Consider the following 19057-nt stretch of genomic DNA (forward strand, 5'->3'; position numbering starts at 1 on the left):
GTCAAATCTATGTAATGTGTATCTTATTTTACTTTATTTTTATTGCTGGTTTATTGAAGAGCTGATGTGTATTCGATACCAGATTTAAGCCTGACTTAGTTCTCTGTATTTTATACTTATTTATTTTTTTAAAAACATTTTCAGCACAGTGTCCTGGACCTTCTCCAGTACTAATCCTGCAGAGTTCACAGGGTTGGTTTCCTGGACTGAGATTAAGCTTAGTCCTGGACTACATTCTATTTTAAAAATAGATTCTCCATTGACATGAAATTATAATCCAAGACTAGGCTTAATCCCTGTCCAGTGAACTATTCCTCGGTGATGGGAAAGGTAAGTCACTGCTTTTTCTACTTGAAGAACCTGGCACTCAAACCTAAAACCTGGGGAAGGAATTTCAGAGGCAAAGGACATTAATTCAATTCTTTATATCCCACTGATGAGAACAGCATACATTAGCTGTGTTACCTGCTAGCAATAATTTATACCTTCAGAAAGGTCCCCGTTAAATAATAATTAAGGTTGTTAGTGTATGTTTTAGCATCAGGGACTTTTCTTCCTATAAGTTGTATGAACAGTCACCCAGAGCACCGGGCCACACAAGGCCCCCGGTGAGTATCTTATTTCATTTATATTGATCATATATTGTTGGAAATATGATTCATGACCCATTTATTTTTTAATAATAACACAAAAACGTAAATGATGCCCCAGTCATTAAACACAGTAAAAATGTATTAAACCACAGCATGAATTTGTTTTATTTGTGCATATGAGGTGATATTTGAGTTAGTGGAAGGATTTTGCTTGTAGCTGTGCAGTGGTCATAAAGGACTGTTTATCATCTCACTGCAAAGAGACATCAGGTCATTTTCACTCAGTACAAGTTATTTTCAACAAAATTCTCTTTCAGAGATGATAGCTTGGCCTATTAGTTACCACCAGTTTCCTGTTTGAAAACATCAGGTTCATTAGGAAATGTTTAAATAAGCACAGATCCATCATCTCCTTGAGTCTCTTGTCACAGTCCCCCAAGTCTCAGGTAATCAGACATGAATTAAATCATAGTTTTATTAAGATCAGGAATCACTAACTAGTGCTATGCATATATTCCACAGGAGGAAACGCTGCGAGTGAGCTGTGTACACACCAGGAGAAATTAGTGTTAGTATCTCTTTAAATAAATGAAACTTGTGTCTGTCTTATAGCGGAGAACGTAGCCACATTCTATGAGGATTTTCTGCAGTGTTTTCAAATGTTATTTAACGCTGCACTTCCTGTTCTTACGGTTTGCTGAAGCAGGTGCCACTCATTTGCCATAAAGACTGATGCTGGTTTATAACACTGTTCATGATGCTGGTGGCTTATTGAGTAGGCGAGAGGTGTAGTCCCTTATAAATATTACAGTAAAAGCCCTTTAATTCAGTCAAGAGCGCCGTATATTCACATTCACCTGTTGAAACGCAGTAAGAACCGGATCTTATTATGAGAGAGAAATAATCATATTAAAGTTTAAATATATATATATATATACATTCGTGATAAATGGTATATGGGGTTTTCAATCGTAGAACTTAAACATTCTTGGGTGTAGCAGCAATTATACCTGGGCGAGTCAGGATTCACCACATTACACAATGCCATATTACTACAGCTGACACACACACACACGCGCTACAGTAGCAGCCTCACACACTAACTTCTGTAGGTGAGAGAAGAGTTGAATGATCAAATCTAGTTTGGCGCTGAGGTAAAATGTGGGTGTAGGCTTTTTTTAAATTCATGAAATCTTTGTGGATGATCTGCGTTCAATGGAGGACAAATTCATCACTGTGAGGGGACTTTCGGATTGAGACAAATCTAAACACGGTATGTACAACTTTTTAAGGTAAAACCAAGCCCACTGCTGGATAAATAGACCTGGGGAAACCGGCTAAAAATAGACCAGCAACGCTACGTGTTTTAGTGACTTTATCACTTATGTTTTTTCTCTCAGGTTTATTCGGAGGCAGGGATTATTTCACACACACAGCCACTACTTTAAAACGTAGTCCGCTGATTTTATATATGTGCTCCTTAAATAATCATTTTATCAGAGTGACCTACTTCAAAATACTTTCTATAGAAAAGCACCGAGTCAGAAACGTTCACCACAGTGGTGCTAGGCTACTTTTCACCACAGTGGTGCTAGGACCCAGATAAACTGCTAAAAACTAGGCTACTTTTGTAGCTAAGAGAAAATAATAAATAAAATTTCGTAATTTTTTTATGATTAGGATAGGATAGCCTGTTCCCACCATATATATATATATATATAATTTTCAAAAATGCACACATTTCTTTTTCATTAATATGTAAGCTGCTATCTCAATATTTTGAGATACTCTCTCATTATATTAAGATTGTATCGAGATTTTATCTCAGCATATTGACTTAGTGTCTTGAAATAATAAGATAGTTTCTCTAAATATTGAGATAGCAACTTACACATTACAGGGAAATCTTCCATAAGATAAAACCTGATTAATGTGCAATAGAAATGCTCCAAAATGAATTGGAAGAAAATGTTCAGAGGAAAATTCCTCTGAAAAAATTAGTCCTTATTTTGTTTGTATAATTTACATTTACACAGTTTGTTTAGGACATGGGGCTGCGCGGTGGCTGAACTAGAATTGTGGTTGTCGCTAAACTCTTGGATCTTGGGGTTTTGGATTCAAACCCCACCTCAGGTCGTGGTGTGTTCTGTGAGGTGTGTTCTTCTCATGTCTGCATAGGTTTCCTCTCACAGTAAAATAATACATGCTGGTAGGAGGATTGGCTGTTCATAAGTATTAGTGTGTGATGCCTTGTCCAATGTGTGTTCCCAAATTGACCCCAGTGATTCCGGATAGGCTCCAGATCCACAATGACTCTTAAGAGAATGTACCATTTCACATTAGTTCACTCTGAATGGCTGTTTAGATTTCAGTATTTGAATTTTGCCTCCATTAACAAAGTTGTGAAATCTAACTTTAACCCAGCTAGCACACCTTAGTGGGTTCGCATAGTCATACAGTGCCTTACACCAAACACCAGTTTTGGTCCTGGACAAAATTGTTCATTGTTCAGACACCTGTACCCTTTAATATGTTAATTAATAATAAGCAATATTTGTTGGACAGAGACTCAGGAGTGTCAGATCAGAACTGATGTTCCTACCCTACTCTGACTTCTTTATCATTGCCAAGCAAAAGCCACAGCCTTCAGAATATATCTTGTGACCTTTTTTTTTTTGGTGTTTCCAGGTAATGGCTAGCTGCCTGTGGCAATACAGGCTTCGGATCCTGCTGTGCGTGTGTACACCGTGTCTTCTGTTGGCATGCCTCTTCATCTACGTTGCACTGGCTGTATGTTTATCCATGACTTTGTCCATCTCTCCGGTTAGACACCCTGTCTTGTCCACGTTCTTCAAAGCCTCAGGGACTACTAATGTTGGGACCATGGCCCCCTACCCAATAAAACCCTTCTGGAAACACAAACTAGATAAAGAAGCTCACTGGAACCTGATCCAGCAGATTTTGGATCGCCAGCACAACCCCCTTCTACAACAGAGGAGAAATGATTCGCAAACGGGCTCGGATCTGTATAACACCACTTCAGGTTCAGAACAGCACAGAGAGGGGTGTTTTCCAAATTATGAAATGATCTGGACATTATCGGATTTCTTCTCTCTGCCATCTCAGATACAAAGATTCCTCATTTCCATGCACTGTAGAGAATACCCACTGCTCATCGACCAGCCAAGAGTATGCAACCAAACATTAGAGAAAAGTCAGGATGGGCCTCCAATGTTACTGCTGGCTATTAAATCACAAGCGATGAACTTTAAAAATCGTCAGGCTATCAGGCAGACTTGGGGGCGTTCAGGCTGGGTAAAGGGATATTCAGGGAAAGGGGGACAAGTGCGCAGGGTTTTCCTGTTGGGCAAGAATCATTCAGGACACGACCCAGTTTCTGTGGAGAATCTCAGAGAAGAGAGCAACAAATTTGGTGACCTTATCATGTGGGACTTCTTGGACACTTTCTATAACCTCACTCTGAAGGACATCCTCTTCTGGGGCTGGTTTTCTAAGAACTGTCCGGATACCCGTTTTGTGTTGAAGGGCGATGATGATGTCTTTGTGAGGACCCCTGCTCTCCTAGACTACTTGAATGACGAGGAAGAGGTCCGTTCCAAGAAGTCTGGAAATGGCAAGGTAATGGAGGATTTTGTTGTGGGAGACGTCATCATCTCTGCTCTCCCCCCACGCCTAGAAACGAATAAGTATTTCATCCCTGAAAGCTTCTATGAGGGGATGTACCCATCATACGCAGGGGGAGGAGGGGTGGTCTACTCTGGAGCTTTGGTCCCTAGGCTTCTGGAGGTGTCTAAAAGAGTTCACCTCTTCCCCATTGATGACGTTTACTTGGGAATGTGCCTTGAAAGGCTGGGGGTCGTCCCTATTCACCACCCAGCTTTCCTCACTTTTGACTTTCCTGAAGATGAATCCAAAGAGCCCTGCGCCCACCACACCATTCTGCTGGTCCACAAACGCAGCCCCAAAGAAATGAGAAAACTGTGGGCAAAGACTATAGTCCCAAGCCGAAAATGTAAGAAAGTCCTACTCCGAGATAAACTTTTCGAGAGCTGAAAAAGGAAAAGAGTTCACAACTTATTTAAGCACCACAGAATCAGTGTAAATTCAAAACAGGACAGAAACGCAGTGAAACTACACAGACACAATTCAGTGGTCCAGCAGGTTTTGCAGAAAGGTTTGTAAAAGAGACCTCAATGGCCAAAACTACTTCAGGGCTAGTGTCTTTTGTGTGAATGAATACCAAGAACATGCCTTTTTATAAAACTACAAACATGGTCTGTCATTTTTAAGCGTTCTTTAAAAGCTTTATTTTTTGTAAACACAGATGAACAAAATAATAGGAGAATAATGGTTAGCATTACACCTAATTTATTAAATAAGTTTGTATGTATATCAGGTCAGTCCCCAATAGATGTGAACACCTCTGCCCTCATAATATTAGTTCAGATATCAGTAATAGATCTCAGGTTTCCCCAGTTCCTTTGTTGGTACTAAAAAAAAGTAATCAAAGTAAAGTAATAGTGTTCACCCTTTAAGTTACAGAACATACAGAAAACTGTAGGGAGCTGTGGTAAAGTGCCAAGAAAAAGTGAAAATGTTGTTTTGAGGCATTTTTATTGACAAATTCAATGTACTCAAATCTGTTTAACGCAAAATGTTTGGTCTGTTTAGCTGTATTACAACATCAGTCTATAATGTCTGAAATAAATGCCAAGTACAACCTTTCTTTGTCTGCACACAGAAAACTTCTAATGCATACAAAACAAAAGAACATTTTTACTGCCGTATGTACAGAAATTATAATACAAAAGTTTCTGTCCAAAAAAAAAAAAAAAATAATTCACATAAATATTATACATTACAGATCCTGTTGTGGAAACTGTTGTTTAGCCTGGAAGCTTCAGGGACATGTGCACTAAACCTTGAAATAAATTTTGGTTTTAGGACTTGAAAACATGACTGACTCCACAGAAGTTTGCGTGTCCACAAAGCGAATTAAGTTGGCTTATTTTAAGCTGTTCACAAGATAAATCCTTACTTTATTTTCCAAATGTACCACTTAAACATTCTCATCTCATACTTCATCTTCTTCCTCCTCCTCAGCATCTTCATCAGAGTCTTCATCACTCTCACTATAGTGAACAGTAGCTCGGTTTGTATTCACAAACAGATCACAGTCATCCTCAGAGTCACTACTGTTGCTCTTTTCCTCCTGATCCCGCACTTCACTATCATCCTTCCCATTCTCTGGTGCTTCTTTCTTCTCCTCAGACTCGCTGTTTGCCTCGAAAGCTTTTGGCCTGGTGCGACACAATAGAATATTGAGATCACTGCTCAAAGTCATTTGGTTGGTCAGGTCACCATAACATTTCTCCAGCTTCCAAGACATCAACAATGAGAACAGACTTTTATATTATATCTACTATATACACCAAACCATGACATAAGTCAGTGTCAGTCCTGGTCCTCAAGGGCTAATGTCCTGCATGTTGTAGTTTTCTCCTTACTTCATTGGTAATTAGCTCATTAGTTGCATCAGGTATGTTGAGAGCAGGGGAATGTGCAGGGCAGTGACCCACCAAGATCAGGATTGAGAACCACTTTACCAGCTGGTTTTAACAATCGGTTCAAAAGTGAATTTATGCACATTACTATAGCAAAAGATTATTTAGGTTTTTGCTCACCAGACACCAAGCTTCCTCAAATACTGTATATGGTCCCTGTACAGTATGAAGCTGATCTCTCCTTTAACCTTGTCTCCCTCCTCAATAGGGTCTACAATCACAAAGTCACCTGACAGAGGGGGGAATAGGGGATGGTGAATAATTCAAATTCATAAAAACAAACACAAACAAATGAAAAATCAGATGAAAGCAGCCAACCTCTTTTGATCCAGATGTTCTTGCGAAATTTTGTGGGCATGCTCAGCAGGAATTTCTCTCCACTTTCCGTTACAGCCTCATGGAGGTTATTACCATTGCTTCTCAAGATCTGGAAAATACAGAGAGTCTCAATTGCCATTGTTTTTCTGCATCTTCATGAAGCACCTTCCACGACATCAGAACTTACAGAACCTTTTATTCAATATTTGTTCTAATCCACAAATAAACACAAGACTGCCTCACCCTCATGATCTGCTGGCTCTCGCTGGGTGTGACATAGTCTTCAAGAACTTCTTTAACCACATGTTTGCGCTTGGTTGCTTGGGACATCTTTGACACTGAGATCTGTGATATGAACCGTCTGTGAAGAAAGTTATTTAGGCAAAATGAACTAATAAAGTTTCCATTCAGCTAAGGTAACAGTACTAATACAAAATATGTAAAAACCTTAGAGAAAAAAAAGGTGAGGTCAAAACTACTTCCCCTATAAATCTCAGTGGAGCCTAGCGCACCCACAGTCAGTATTCAGGACAGACCAAGTTTAAGGCCTGTTCTCTGGTTGAGATTGGTTAAAATAAAATGAAGCTCCAAAGCAAAATCTGTGAAAGCATATTCCTGCCAAATAGAGGATTTGAAAAAAAAGAAAGCATAGAAATGGCTGGGAATCTCCACCTGGCCTTCTGTTACAGGCAACAATACATCACATTTACTCAAAATAATGACATTCTCTCAAAATATTGTATGACTAATATTTGACAAACTATTTTCTTAAAATATTTACAAATTAGCAGCAAATAACTGGATTATTAACTGCAAATTACAGAAGCTGCCCCAACTATGTCCCAAAAGTATTACCAACTAAATAGTAAAAGGTCAAACTAATCTACATGAATATATATTTTTAATAAACTTAAGAAGCAACATTATTTGAAATATTAAAAGTACATCAATAAATATGAAGTTTGTTGCAATCTCTGCCACTCCATATACCGTTGTTTACAGGACTCCATACACTGCGATTTGTGCATACATTTTTTTAAAAAAAGTATAGAACCTGTTCTATTGATTTCAGACACTCATTTCAATGTTAAAAACAAAAATGTATCTCACTAAAAATCTAATAAGACTCATAAGCTTGGTCCATAACTGGTGATTTTCTAGAAAAGACTGCCACAAAACACAACTGGTTTCACGTCTGAGCTCTCCTTAACACCACGCAGAGAACATGCGGTAAACAGAAGAAGCACTGGTTAAGTGCCATAGTTTCTAACAGGACATATAAACACCACCATATAAACGCATATTTATGAAACACTATACCGTATTTACCGTGTTGTCTAATCCCACTGTACCTTAGTTTGCCTGAGCTAACTGTGGCTAAAATTAACCCTAGCCTTAGCCCATAACCAAATTCTCACACATTTATTTCCAACATAAATTTCCGCTGTTCCTGCAGATACCCACCCAAAACTCTAAAGATAAATGTGGAGTTATTCTGGGGTTTTCTGCTTGTTTCATCGAGAATAGTTTCTCACACACAAAACCCACTGTCTGCGAAAGACGCGTGTGCTGCTTTATTTCCTATGACGCCTGATTGTTACGAGCCTTGGCATTGTGGGAATTGTAGTCCAACTGACAGTTCAACTACAACTACCATTGCACCATTAATTTAAACACTTAAAGATACATTCCAACCGATTATCAATATTTCTGCATAATAAATGTAAAAAGTCATTGAATTCTTCTGAAGTAAAATGTTTATTTTAGAGAAACCCTTGTGATTTATGCAGGTTTTATGTTCGAAAAGTGACTCTTAAAAAAGATATATGTTTTAATTTAATAGAAAAAACCCCCACCAAACTAGCACATTGGCTACTTCATACAGTGGACCAATCATAAATTAATAAATAAAAATATAAATAAATTGTTAAATTTATAAATGTTATATATATATATATATATATATATATATATATATATATATATATGTATAACTCTGTGAGGAGTTTAGTGTGTTTTCCCCATGTCCATGTAGGTTTCCTCCCACAGTCCAAAAACACATGCTGGTAGGTGGATTGGCTACAAAAAATGTCCATAGGTGTCAGTGTGTGAGTGAATATGTGGGTGTGTGTCGGCCTACAAAGGATTGGCACCCCCTCCAGGGTGTGTTCCCATCTTGCACCCTGACCCTGAATTGGATATGCGGTTACAGACAATGAATGAATTGACCTCAGTGTCAGGATTCTGTCAGTTGCATTCTTTGGCTATCTGCCTGCTCCTACATATCATGGCAAAATACTTGTGATAGGTAGCAGACGTCCTGCAATGCAAGACTATTGTCCTTGAAGTGCTCTCCTGGGTCAGTAACTCTTTTCCCCACTGATGTGGTGTGACTGTGCACTGGGAAATACTGCTTTCTCTTTGCTAACTCTTTTCATTAGCTAAATTTCTGCTCTGTGTCATCTAGGAGACTTGACAGTGTGGATTTTTCATGTTCCACCTTAAACGCTGCTGCAGTTAAGCCTAAAATTAGCAACTTAATCACAAGTTCACTGCTGCTTAGCTCACCATGGCTCACTCAATCACATTTTTTCCTCATGCTCTGTACTTTTAGGAGCCTAGTTTTTGTATCCTCCTGGCTGAAGGAAAATGTCTGCTTTTATTGCCTATGCACCAGTGACGAGAGCTGTCTCACACGAGTTAACAGTTGTCACCACTTCACTAAATTTCCATCACACTGACAAAGATTGACAAAAAATCTGCATCCAAACAGTGAGTCCTCTGAGCACATTAACTACTCCTGTTCTCCCTGGACTTCTGTATCCTGTTTTGATCCATATCCTTGGTGTTGGGAGTTGTTTGAACTCTTGTAAACGCTTTGGGAGATGGAAAAGCACCAAGTACATTTTTTTTAATTATTATATAGTTTCATGTCTGTTTTCATGAGTGACTGACATGAGAACATTAAATGATACTGATATAATGAATATGTTATGAATGTTATAGCTCAGTCAGAATTACTTTTTTGATTTTAGTTTATGCTCTCAGCTATGAAAACAAGACAGGAGGTGAGACTGAGGTGGTAGAAGGTGAGGCTAAAGGGAAGGGCGTTACTGAACAACCATTTATGTTTGGCTCTGAGATAGTAGTGCAAACACTTTAATTGTACAACAATTTGTTTTAAAGGTATCCATAATTTTAAAGAAATATTGCATACAATGGAGGAGAAATAATGTGACAGTTAAATACACACAGAAATACAAATACAGCATCACTTTGTGGGAAGTTGGGACTTTATTCAGCAGCTTTCCATAAGTGCTATGAAAAGGATCCATGCTCCTCAGCCTTTGAAACCATGCAAGTAACAGCATTTATATGAAAAAGTGTTTCTTTAACAAATTAGAGGAATATTTCTGGTGCATTCATTAAAGAGTGATGATTCATGAAATTTAATATCTTCCATGTGTTTCATTATGTGCATTAGATTTTCAGCAGTGCTGCGAGTCCCTATCTGCAATAAAGTTATCATGAAAAAATAATGCAAACGCAAACATCCATAAACATTCATTCCAAATCTCGAGATAATCTTGCACTGTACCCCATTTATGATAAGATGTTGTTACACTTTGGAAAATCACTATGAATTGATTAGAAGAGGTAATAATACTGACAATATGGAAATTCATTCATCACCCATCAGTATCTGCTGAGCAGCCTCCATAATCAGTAGCACTTTGCAGTCCAATGTGTCCATTTATGACACAGTAGGATGTACATATTTTAACCCAGCAATCATGATACCTAAAAAAACCTTAAGTCTTCATAAAACCCAGAAGACAATATAAATTACAATGTCACAGCATTCCTTCCCAAAAATATTTAAATATTTGTTTAAAAGTTAGTCCACACATTTGTATAATAACTTGATAAAACACGAGTCTAAAGATCTAGTCTATTCATCTGAACTTTTTTGTCACAGTAAATGACTGAATGTAGTTAAGTCTTTTGCAAGGTATGTTTTAACGGAAGTGAAGTTTGAGGTACTTATACTGCGTCCATTTTAGACACTTGGTTTCTGCTGGTCCCCTCCCAGCACAGGTGCTTACTGCAAATGCACAGTCAAGGTTCATGTATATTTAGTTTTGTCCTATAATCAGCAAACCACAGTTACCTCACACTTTATGAAATATAAATGCTCTAGGGTTGACACACTAACTTGGTACTCAAGTTCAACTTAATAAATTATTTTTGAAAATTGAATTGAATTTACTGTCATTGATCGGTTGGTAATTTGGTAATGCATAAATTGATGCTTTTGATACATACACTTCTCTTTTAAACTGCTTGCTTTTTTTCGTTTTGAGAATTAAGCTTGTGTAGTTTTGTTATTGCTCAGTTAAGTCAGTTATTACTCAAATTATTGATCAATATTTCTGTAGATTACTTTAAAACAAAGTCAAAAGTAACAGCCCAAAACTTCTCACCATTTGTAACTTTACAAAGCCTGAAATGGTGCAAGATCAGCTTATAAAAGCAAAAGAGTGAGGACTGGCTATACTGGTGTAGCCAGAATATATAGTGTCATTATGGATGGGTCACCCAGGGGTGAAGTCAACTGTGTGAAAATACCCACTGACACTTTTTTAAAATGAAAAGTTGACTGAGAATCCTGACTGACAATAGCATGCTCTAGAGGTAAATATTTTACGAGTCACAGCTTGAGCAAATAAGAACAACACCCTGATGCTAATTATGTAGTAATGGGTTGTGTGTGTTGGGTTACATATGTATGACCACAAATCCCCACATAAAACTTTTCTTAGTTTTTTATGGAATTATGTTCCTTATTTGTATGTTTGTGCGTTTTGGTGTGTGTATGTGTGTGTGTGTGTGTGTGTACTAGTGGATGGTCTAGTTAACAACTGCAGATGAACACATCTTGTTAATTCCACACAGTCTGGATCCTTTGTACAGGTAGTAGTAACCCTGAGACAAAAACAAACAAACAATTACGGTTTTTATATAAAAATGTATATTTCAGCCACCTATTGTCAATTTACATTCTGGGCAATTTTCAAAATGGGAATAATTTAATACATGTGAACACATAGGAATTTAGTGCCCATTTTGTATTTATTTGATCTTTATTTTAAAACATTAGAAGAAAATCTAAATGTTGTATTTCATGTTACAGCAGATGTAACTGCAGATGTAATATTCAAACAGAACTTCAACAACGTCTTTGTAGAGAACATATTTTGTATATGTTGTACATATTTTTGCTTAGAAAATCAATATAACATGTGATTTGACCAGGAGAACTCAAAGCAATAATTGTCTGCATTATTTTCTATGGATGAGTCCTAATCAAACATTTAGGAGCTCATTAGCAGAGCTAAACAACAAAACATGTTCAGGTCCTCACCTGCTCGCCATAGTCCTCTCCCCAGCTGTTCTTAATGGACCAGAATGGAATGCCATTACCTGGGTGAATGTACAGAAAAGTTCAACCTTCAAAAAACAGCCTTCATAATGTAGTATGATGCACAATTCAGGTTTTTGTTGAAAACAAGAAATGTCAGGTCACAGGTCAACACTCAGTCTGTTTCACAAGTTCAAACAACTGTAAACACAGTTACAACACACAATAATTAAAAGCTTTCATATTTGGGCAGAAAACTTCATCCCATAGAGCTGATAGCATTATGTACAAAATTACGATTTTCTGTAATGGGAAATCTAATAGAATATTAATTACTTTGTGACATTTTAAGGGTTAAATCCTATTTTCTTTCTGGTTCTAATTATACGAGATCTGATAAGATTCATTTATAGGGAGTCTGTGTGATAAACACATACTGCTACTTAGTATCTACCAACATTATTTTTATGTGAAAATGTAAAAAATCAGTTCCTATACCTGCTGAATTCATTCAGAAAAAACTACAGTAAAACAATGTAGTACATAGTAGGTTTTTTTTTTTTTATCTGATCATTTTCTAACTCTGCTCTTACTGTTTTTGTGTTCAGCTACTCTTACTTATATTTGGGTCATTATTAAAAATAATAATAAATATACAAAATAAAAAAACTAATGCAATGTCTTTAATTTGAGGCTACCATGTCCTGTTCTGGATAAATCATAATGTTACGTCTTTCCGTGACTTGGGGAAAAAAACAAAAACAAAGCAAACAATCAAAAATCTCACGTTCTCCATATCCAACAAGCAGCACTGCATGATCAATCATCCAGGGGTTGCAGAAAATCTTCAGAGGGTGAGAGATTCCTTTTCTGTAAAACTACAGAGACATGAAGAGACATGGTCAAAAGATTATGATAAGAGTCTTATTTAATAATGCATAAAAGCATGAGAGGGAATACATTGGACAGATACAAAGGGCTGGTTTCCCAAAATCTGTTCAGCTACATTTCTGGGATAAATTAAATCAGAGTAATTGCTCAAGAAATAACCATATTTCAGGACAGATCAGTCACAAGGCCACAGAGATAAATGACATCCATTCTACTGAGTGAAACCCACACTGTAAAATATTTAATATTATAAAAACGGACACTTTTCTGGACATACATTTAGTCTATAACTAATAACTGAAAATTCTCTGTATTTAAAGACTAAATATGCATCCATAAACTCTCCCCTGTAGCTGGAGCCAATATGAAAATTACAATGAAAAATGAAATGAAAGCAACTGTCATTCTTAAAGGAATATATATATTAATTACCTGCATTGCAAAGGCATTGAGTGCAGCTGACACAGGCCCATTCTCAGCCAGCCACGCAGCTATTTCTGAACACACACATAAAAAAAGGTTAGGTTAAGTGTTGAGGTTACTAATGTTAGTCCAGTTCTATGCAGAAAATCTTTCTTAAAACTTTAAGGCTGTCTTGTGAAATACAAATATTAGTGTGTTATTATTGTATATTTTATATTCAACAAAGTGCTGTTTGATTCATTATTTGCAACACACACACACACACACACACACACACACTATTAACAATCTATATATTTGTGAGTCTTGCAGGTCTTGTTTCTAACCATTCTCATCCTTGGACAACTCTACTGAGCTGTTAATATAGGCCGCTACTTTTCTAGTGGAAAAGTCACAACTCTGCTTGTGTCCTGTGTAGCTGTAGTCTGTTTCAGTCTCCAAACCACCTGCAAAGGCATCAGAAGAGGAAAGGTAAAAATGAGGAAGGGTTTCCTTATATTAACACTACATACTACACAGGATTCTGGGCACATTTAAAAACATCCTTAACATCAATCTCTTGAAAACCAAGGGTTGACTACAGACAACATCAGTGTCTCAATTCTTTCAGTCAGTACCTACCAAGATTTTCAATAGCTTCATAAGCATTGGATGGAAGTCCACCTCCACAGGCTTGGTCCAGCTTATCACAGTCCACCAGTTCTATAACAAAAACAGAGGAAAGACAATGAATACAACACAACATAAACTTTACATGAGAAAATACATGAACATGAAGAACAAAAGGAGCTGTCTGTTGCCTCTCACCTTGCTCTGAGAGGGAGACCAGCTGTCCAGTCTTTTTGTACCACTGGCCTTCAATGTTTCCAGTTACAGAAAATGCCCAGCAGGAGCCACACATCCCCTGAAACCCACATATCACTTTAGTTGTTAGTTTAGACTTGACAAAGTCCATTTGTATGATAATTTTTACATCCCCTGATTTAATGAAATATAAACATGGCATACATTTTCAATTCAGCAGACACCAGGATGTGGCCAACTGCAAAATCTAACAGGGCTATAGATTCATTAATTTAAATCTAGGTGTCAAGTGAGTCATTATTAATTCAAACCTATGTTCCACTGCTTCATTCAGTAAAAACGATCCCCTTGAGTTGAATAATATTCCTGACCTGGTCCTTGACTTGGCTGACAGCTCCATGTTCTCTCCAGTCCCAGCTCTCCGGTGCTGCTTTGCTGGCTGAAGTCACAGGCTTCATCTTTTTTTGCAGGCTCCACTGATTCAACAGTGGATTCAAGTACATCAGTCTAAACTCATCCTCTAAAAAGGGAGAGAAAGAGAGAAAGAGACACACACACACTAATGTATATATAGTCAAATAAAAGAGAAGATATATTTTTAAGTTCACAATTATCACAAATCATTTTTTTTTTTTTGCTGTTTTGGCAAGTGTCAACACTGTACACAATCATTATGTGATATTTACCAATTGAAAAATAAATTAAATTAAGCAATAGATTTGACAACACACACACACACTCACCTGTGAGGTCACTGAACTTGGTGACACCATACTCAGCCGTGCCTTTGTCCAGAGACTGCAGGACTTCAGCTGTTTTCAGATTCTGCTGGAAAATACGCAGCCGCTTCTCTGCCTCTGCACGGGTGAATGGTACAAAATATAATTTGAGGACTTTTCATTGTTAATAAACATGTAATATGAGTACAACCTAAAGCATGTAGCAACCCAATAATATATTTCATGGTGGGATTACCCTCTTGAGAGCTGTATGTGCGGTTGTATTTGACCATGAAGTCCTTAAACTTCGTCAGAAGCTCCAGAGATTCCTGAAAAAAAACCCAAAAATGGCTATAAAAAATATAATAGATTTTAGATCTGAATAAAGACATAATGGTTGCTTGAGGATTTTTTATGCTGTGTACATTCATACTGGAGTGTATCTTACCTTAGTGGGTTTGTCACGAGAGAGAGAAACACGCACAATCTTTTGGGTCTCCTTTGAAACTGAGAAATAAAGCAGATTCCTGTGAGGTGCAGGAATGGTCAACTAATACCCATCATCTAGAGCCTGTAGAATACAAGCTTGTATTGGGAAGATTTATATCCAAATGTAGCCCATTTTAAACCATTTAATATTCTGCACGCGTGCACTGCTAGAGCACTCACCTGCTGGCTGACATTTCTGTTTGAGTAGAGTTGACTTGTTCTGCCAGGGAATGTCCCACACCTCAAATAAGCACACCTCCGTCTGAAAAGAGCGAGAGATGGAATGTGGGAGAAAGGGAAAAAAAAAAAAAGAACAATAGTTCTGTAAATAAGAAATTCACATGACACACAAAGCAGAAATGGGAATTTAGGGAATTTCCCAGGATTGAACTGGAGAGTCATGAGCCTAAAATATTTATTCATCACAAGATCCTGGGCCTCATGATTAGTACATGGACGTGCTGGTGTTCTGGTCTAAATCAAGGCCATTTCAAATCAAACATAAAAGAGCCATGAACCCAAAGATCTGCAGTTCTGCTGCCAGCTGAGTGGTCAATATTTTTAGTGTCCACTAGCTGTAGCACATTGAGTAATGTTTGTTAACGGTGAGAGGTTAGATGTTTTACAGGTTAAATAAGGACTCTGCATTTCAAAAATCATAGATCTAATGCACCCTTTCTACCCTCTCTATAGAAAGCAGGGAAATACTTCATCCACTTACCTTTTATTGTTAATATATGTAAAATATATATAAAATAATTTAAGAGCTATTTATCTATATTCAATTACAAAATTAACCTTCATTGTTTAAATCTGCATGCTTGTTTGTGGGCCACAATTGCCATTGTCTTAACTATCTTAGATATCAATCATTTTTTAAGTTACTGTAAAATAATTCTAAGGAATAACTGAATACTAAACCCACACTTTAAAGGGAACTTCTACAATTGTTGGCAAATGCTATTCTCTTTTTGATTTGTTTATTTTCAGAAGCTCTGCATCTTTTAATGTGGATGGTGTGTGAGCGAAAAAAAAACTACTTTTATTTGTACGTGGCTGAGGTTGAAATTGACTGTAACTTTTTCATCAGCTGTTTGAACAACCACAGAAACTCGTGTGTAATTCGAGTTGTTTAGATTTGTAGCACTTTCTGTGATCTCAGATATCTTGATCTCAGTTCATACTTTTCAACATTTAGAGCTTGTCTAAAAATGTTAATTGGAATTTTCTTTCTCATTTACTGGCACAGATTTCAAAAACACATTAGACCGGTTCTGAGCCAACAGACTTAAAAGCAGCAAATGGTGAGAAAACATCCTCAGAATTTTATTAAAAGTGGTTTAAATTAATGCCTTTTACCTATGTTTAACTGATGTGTGGCCACTGTGCTTACCTTCTGTTTCTGTGACTCTGGGAAGAACTCACAGGCCTCAGAAATGTGCAGAACTTCAGCCTTCTTGCACTGAGTTTTTCCAATCTCTACAGTAATGCTGTATCGTACACCCTTCACCAGCTGCCCAAACAAACAGAGGGAGAAAGAACAAGTCATTTTACATAGTGTGAATCCTATGTTATTGATTTTGATCAAATAAAAAAACTCTTCATACTGAAATTTTACTGGAGGGTGGTTTTAATAACTGAGGTATTCCAACAGTAACCTTACAGACATTAAAGTCTATATGTGAGCGTATAAACATAGTCGTGCATAAAGTTTTGAAGATAAATGGCGGATTGTAAAGTGACTCAGAGGTTGGGACAAGGTGTTAAGATATATACACAGTGTATAGAGACATTTTACTATTCAAAATATCCAGGGAATTCAGATTTTGTTGTGGTTGTGGTTTTACATTTTACACACAGCGTACTGTAGAGGGAAATGGTTGCTTGTTATGCAAACTACAACACTGACAGGACATTTCTGACAAACGGAGCATACTGGAATTCTGTGAAGTTTGTGACCACATTGGTTGTAAAGCGCTATACCATACATTTGATGTGCAGTTGATTTGTATACAGAAGCTTTTTTACGATACAGCCTATGGCCTGCTTTTGTGGTCGTGTTGCATTAATGTTGTTTAAACACATGCAGGGATTTGCTGACAGCGGCATGTCATCGTTTGGCTAGAGGCGAAAAAACAAAAGAACAAAACAGCCTTTCTGCGCAAAATGAACGCAGCACACGAATATGTGGACGGGGAGAACGGTAAACACTGAGATAAGGCCCCGACCTCAGTAAAAACGGTGTTGTTTACATCGCAAAGCACACAGATTCATGTCAAATATAAACCTGTGCGAAATATTTATGGTTTTCTGGGTTTAAAGTGCATGTAAACATTAGCCGGTGTAGAGTATGAAGCTGTTCTCACCTGTTTACTGGCGGAGATGATCCTGCTGACTCTGCGGATGTGCACACCGTTAGAGCCGATGTTGTACCGCTCCTCGGCGAATCTCACCGCCTTCTCGAGACCCGGGTCCGTTACCGGGAGATTCAGCGGAGCTCCGGGGATTTCGAGCCCCTCAGTGTCGGCTCCTGAAGCGCGGACAGAGCAGCTCAGCGCCAGGACAAACACCAACACACAGCGGCTCAGCTTCATATCCATCGTCCCGGACTTTAGTGAGAAAAGAGAGGCTCCGTGGACTGTGGGGTTTATAAAGTCTGAGAGAATCTGTTTGTTTTTCCAGGTCGCACTCTGATCCCTGCGCTGCGTCACCGACTCTGTCTGGTCTGGTCTGAACTGAAATTAAATGGCGCAGATAAAGGCGCAGTGCGTCTCCAAACACCCAGTCGTGGTCTGTATAATGACATGGTTTGTTGTTTTCCATATGAAAATACGTCAGTATATACACGCATTCTGCAAGGAATTAACGTAGATTTGGTATTTTACATCACAGTTCCTATTTCTTTGCTGGTAGACAAATTAAAATGCGTTTGTTTTTATATTCCAAGTTAATCTGTTTTATGCCAAATTTTAAATGAATAATGGGATTTAAAATAAGCTGATATATATAGCAAATTGTACGGAATTTTAGAGCTTTTCTTATCATTGATGTGTCTCCAAATGAAAAAAAAAAGAGTTTAAAGTTGTTTCTAATTAATTATACAGAAAATTGTAGTTAAGGTCATCAAAGTTTATGCTGCACTGCAATTTTCTCATAACAGTAACACTTTAACAGTGCATTAAAATAGAGTGACCAGACGTCCTCTTTTACCCGGACACGTCCTCTTTTTTAGACTTAAAAAAATGTCCGGCCAGAATTTCACAAACGTCCGAGATTTTGTTTTTCTAGAGCTTACATAGAACTTCGAGAAGCGTTTCGTTCACAAACTAGTCCCGCCCTCCCCTACTCCGATTGGTTCGCTTGAGTGAGAAGGGGGCGTGGTGAAGTAGCCTAAAATCCTCTGATTGGACGGTCTGACTGTAGAGCTACCGTTATTGGTCGATAACCTTCTCTGTAAACATTTAATTGGTCAGTCTGCACCCCCCCCCCATGCCCCCCATCCGTCCTCTTTTTCACCATCTCAGATCTCAGATCCACCCACCCTGGCCACCCTAATTAAAACATGTATTTTAAGGAATGTTGTTGTTACTTGTTGTGCCCGCAAGATGGCGCAAATTACTAACATGACACAGGACTGCTGAGGTATATATTGTTTGATTTCAGTTTTATCATTTTGAAATTATTTCGTTTTATGTCCCTAAATTATTCACTTTACTGAATATGAAAAACTAAATAAAAATGCTGAAATATCTGGAAATTCACTGGGGAACATTCCGTTTATTGGTACAGGCAAAGCCAGAATTTAACTTGTGC

General features: G+C 37.7%; 3 protein-coding genes across 3 annotated transcripts; 1 reads left to right on the forward strand and 2 right to left on the reverse strand.

Annotated features, from left to right (window-relative positions):
• The first annotated feature begins 1391 nt into the window (after window positions 1-1391).
• Window positions 1392-5176, forward strand: si:dkey-160o24.3 (N-acetyllactosaminide beta-1,3-N-acetylglucosaminyltransferase 2). The gene is made up of 2 exons (XM_066649216.1): window positions 1392-1866; window positions 3282-5176. Exon 2 carries the CDS (start codon window positions 3285-3287, stop codon window positions 4665-4667), a length of 1383 nt encoding a protein of 460 aa, XP_066505313.1. The 5' UTR covers window positions 1392-1866; window positions 3282-3284; the 3' UTR covers window positions 4668-5176.
• Window positions 5177-5263: 87 nt separating this feature from the next.
• eif1ad (eukaryotic translation initiation factor 1A domain containing) lies at window positions 5264-8115 on the reverse strand. The gene is made up of 5 exons (XM_066649218.1): window positions 7961-8115; window positions 6740-6857; window positions 6497-6605; window positions 6299-6407; window positions 5264-5914 (listed from the first exon to the last, which is right to left on the reverse strand). The coding sequence occupies exons 2-5, from the start codon at window positions 6824-6826 to the stop codon at window positions 5689-5691; spliced, it is 531 nt and encodes a 176-aa protein (XP_066505315.1). The 5' UTR covers window positions 6827-6857; window positions 7961-8115; the 3' UTR covers window positions 5264-5688.
• Window positions 8116-9675: 1560 nt separating this feature from the next.
• Window positions 9676-18011, reverse strand: ctsf (cathepsin F). The gene is made up of 14 exons (XM_066649215.1): window positions 17611-18011; window positions 16638-16757; window positions 15425-15506; window positions 15204-15262; window positions 15012-15084; window positions 14780-14893; window positions 14408-14556; window positions 14040-14136; window positions 13854-13934; window positions 13559-13678; window positions 13242-13306; window positions 12706-12796; window positions 11922-11980; window positions 9676-11482 (listed from the first exon to the last, which is right to left on the reverse strand). Exons 1-14 carry the CDS (start codon window positions 17842-17844, stop codon window positions 11408-11410), a joined length of 1419 nt encoding a protein of 472 aa, XP_066505312.1. The 5' UTR covers window positions 17845-18011; the 3' UTR covers window positions 9676-11407.
• Window positions 18012-19057: the final 1046 nt, after the last annotated feature.

This window comes from Hoplias malabaricus, chromosome 17 (assembly GCF_029633855.1).
Source record: "Hoplias malabaricus isolate fHopMal1 chromosome 17, fHopMal1.hap1, whole genome shotgun sequence".
Taxonomy (NCBI): domain Eukaryota; kingdom Metazoa; phylum Chordata; class Actinopteri; order Characiformes; family Erythrinidae; genus Hoplias; species Hoplias malabaricus.

Coding starts and splice junctions, on each gene's coding strand:
- eif1ad (XM_066649218.1), bottom strand. CDS start 6,826: ATGTCCCAAGCAACCAAGCGCAAACATGTGGTTAAAGAAGTTCTTGAA. Junction 6,606..6,739: donor AGAGCCAGCAGATCATGAGG/GTGAGGCAGTCT, acceptor TGTATTTTCCAG/ATCTTGAGAAGCAATGGTAA. Junction 6,408..6,496: donor GAACATCTGGATCAAAAGAG/GTTGGCTGCTTT, acceptor CCCCTCTGTCAG/GTGACTTTGTGATTGTAGAC.
- si:dkey-160o24.3 (XM_066649216.1), top strand. CDS start 3,285: ATGGCTAGCTGCCTGTGGCAATACAGGCTTCGGATCCTGCTGTGCGTG.
- ctsf (XM_066649215.1), bottom strand. CDS start 17,844: ATGGATATGAAGCTGAGCCGCTGTGTGTTGGTGTTTGTCCTGGCGCTG. Junction 14,557..14,779: donor CAAGTTCAGTGACCTCACAG/GTGAGTGTGTGT, acceptor CTCCCTTTTTAG/AGGATGAGTTTAGACTGATG. Junction 12,797..13,241: donor TCAATGCCTTTGCAATGCAG/GTAATTAATATA, acceptor ATGTCTCTGTAG/TTTTACAGAAAAGGAATCTC.